The sequence below is a fragment of the Limulus polyphemus genome, unplaced genomic scaffold, assembly GCF_000517525.1.
Source record: "Limulus polyphemus unplaced genomic scaffold, Limulus_polyphemus-2.1.2 Scaffold291, whole genome shotgun sequence".
In the NCBI taxonomy this organism is placed as follows: domain Eukaryota; kingdom Metazoa; phylum Arthropoda; class Merostomata; order Xiphosura; family Limulidae; genus Limulus; species Limulus polyphemus.
The window spans coordinates 543,183-545,117 of record NW_013665901.1 but is presented as its reverse complement, the minus strand read 5'-3'; the positions used below and the strand labels follow the sequence as shown (position 1 = coordinate 545,117).

At 34.0% G+C, this 1,935-nt stretch overlaps 1 protein-coding gene across 1 annotated transcript in view; it reads left to right on the top strand.

Moving 5' to 3' along the window:
• LOC106457092 (rho guanine nucleotide exchange factor 17-like) overlaps window positions 1–1,935 on the top strand; it is a 90,270-nt gene that overhangs the window by 45,135 nt on the left and 43,200 nt on the right. The window contains exon 3 of the mRNA XM_022382908.1: window positions 1,077–1,083. Coding sequence (XP_022238616.1) covers window positions 1,077–1,083 — 7 coding nt within the window. The remainder of the gene's footprint in view (window positions 1–1,076; window positions 1,084–1,935) is intronic.

The window sequence follows — 1,935 nt, the reverse complement described above, 5'->3', positions numbered from 1 at the left end:
TATACCGTCTATAAAACTGAATGATCACTGTCACAGATTACTTAAACTATCATTTAACGTATCTTCATTAGCAATACCATTAGTATAAAGGTTTTGTTGATAAAATGAGAAACAAACACTTTTATTGTTGTATCTATGATGCATTATAAACACGTGTTGTCCACGTGTGTAGTACACAGAAAAAAAATCACTTCTACTAACTTTAAGCTTCAATATTACACCACTCATGGCTATATTTGCCAATAAATGTCACGTGAGAGATATAAATATAACGACTTGATGTCAGTTTTAATTTGTGCGTTTTTCATGTTCTAATTATCATTGGTAACATCGATTTTCGAAACCAACATCCCAAAATTCGACAGAAAAGTTGTTTTACCAACTTTTACCGTAGAATGTCTTTATGCAAAATGTTTTTGACATTTTCCGTCCAGTCTACATTGAAGTAAAGACATAACAATCGAGAATATGCTCACGCTGCTAATTGCCCGTACGATAACAATGAACATAAAACAAACATAAAATGTGCTGTTATGTAATAAATTCCGTAGACAGAGGTTAATCCATTGCTTGAACGTACAGTCTGTCTGGAAAGCATTAAACCTAGACGGCATTTCTGCAACCTTGCTGCCCCCAATTTGGAGCTGGTAGACTTGAAGAAAGACAGCTAGTTAAAAGCACACACCGCCAACTGTTGAACTATTCCTATTAGACCGCAGAAAGGGGTTTGACTGTTACCTTTTTAGCGCACCTCTAGCCCCAAACAGAGCGTGTAGCGCGTTTTTTTTGGCAACGAGAAGTTGGCCACGAAACCCTCGGATTCACAGTCGAGACATGCTAACCACTAGGTAACGTTCGACCCAGGTTTTGAGAGAATCAGAAATCTACAGCTCTTGAAATTGTTCATATAATGTTCATCATATTACTGTAAGTTCTTTCTGAGAAAACATTATTGTATAAGTATAGCAATCATACAAACGATAAACATTTTAGACAAGTAAGTATATACATGTAAACCTTTCATCATCTGGAAATCACAAAAAACCTTAATTCTAATTTAGATTTTAAATCCAAAGCTAAAAAGTGATGATATTTTAGCACTATTGTTTCAGAAATTCTAAGTAACGAGCGTGACCTAGTACTTAGCGTACCTGGAGTGTGAATCCGATGGTTCGTGGCCTGTGTCCCGTTGCCGTAAAAATCGCACTCCGCACTTTGAAGCCATGAATGCGCTATAAGAACGATAGTCAACTCTTACTGTTCGTTTCAGAAAGAGTAGCAGTGGTGGGTGCTGTTTACGAGATGCCTTTCCTCTAGGCTATCGGTTCAGAATTAGAGACAGCTATGTGCAGGTAGTTTCTGTCTAGTTTGCGCGAACATTCTGGAACGAACAAATAAGACATGAAATTTCCATTGAGCATATTGAAGATAAGAATGTGTACGGTAAATATTAATATGTTGTGAAGCCTGTTCGTCAATTCTTCATTAAATAATATAGCACTCAAATAAATAATATAGCACCAGTATACACTCAATTAAATAATATAGCACTAGTATGACTCAATTAAATAATATAGCACTAGTATACACTCAATTAAATAATATAGCACTAGTATACACTCAATTAAATAATATAGCACCAGTATACACTCAATTAAATAATATAGCACTAGTATACACTCAATTAAATAATATAGCACTAGTATGTACTCAATTAAATAATATAGCACTAGTATGTACTCAATTAAATAATATAGCACTAGTATACACTCAATTAAATAATACCGCACTAGTATACACTCAATTAAGTAATATAGCACTAGTATACACTCAATTAAATAATATAGCACTAGTATGTACTCAATTAAGTAATATAGCACTAGTATACACTCAATTAAATAATATAGCACTAGTATGTACTCAATTAAGTAATAT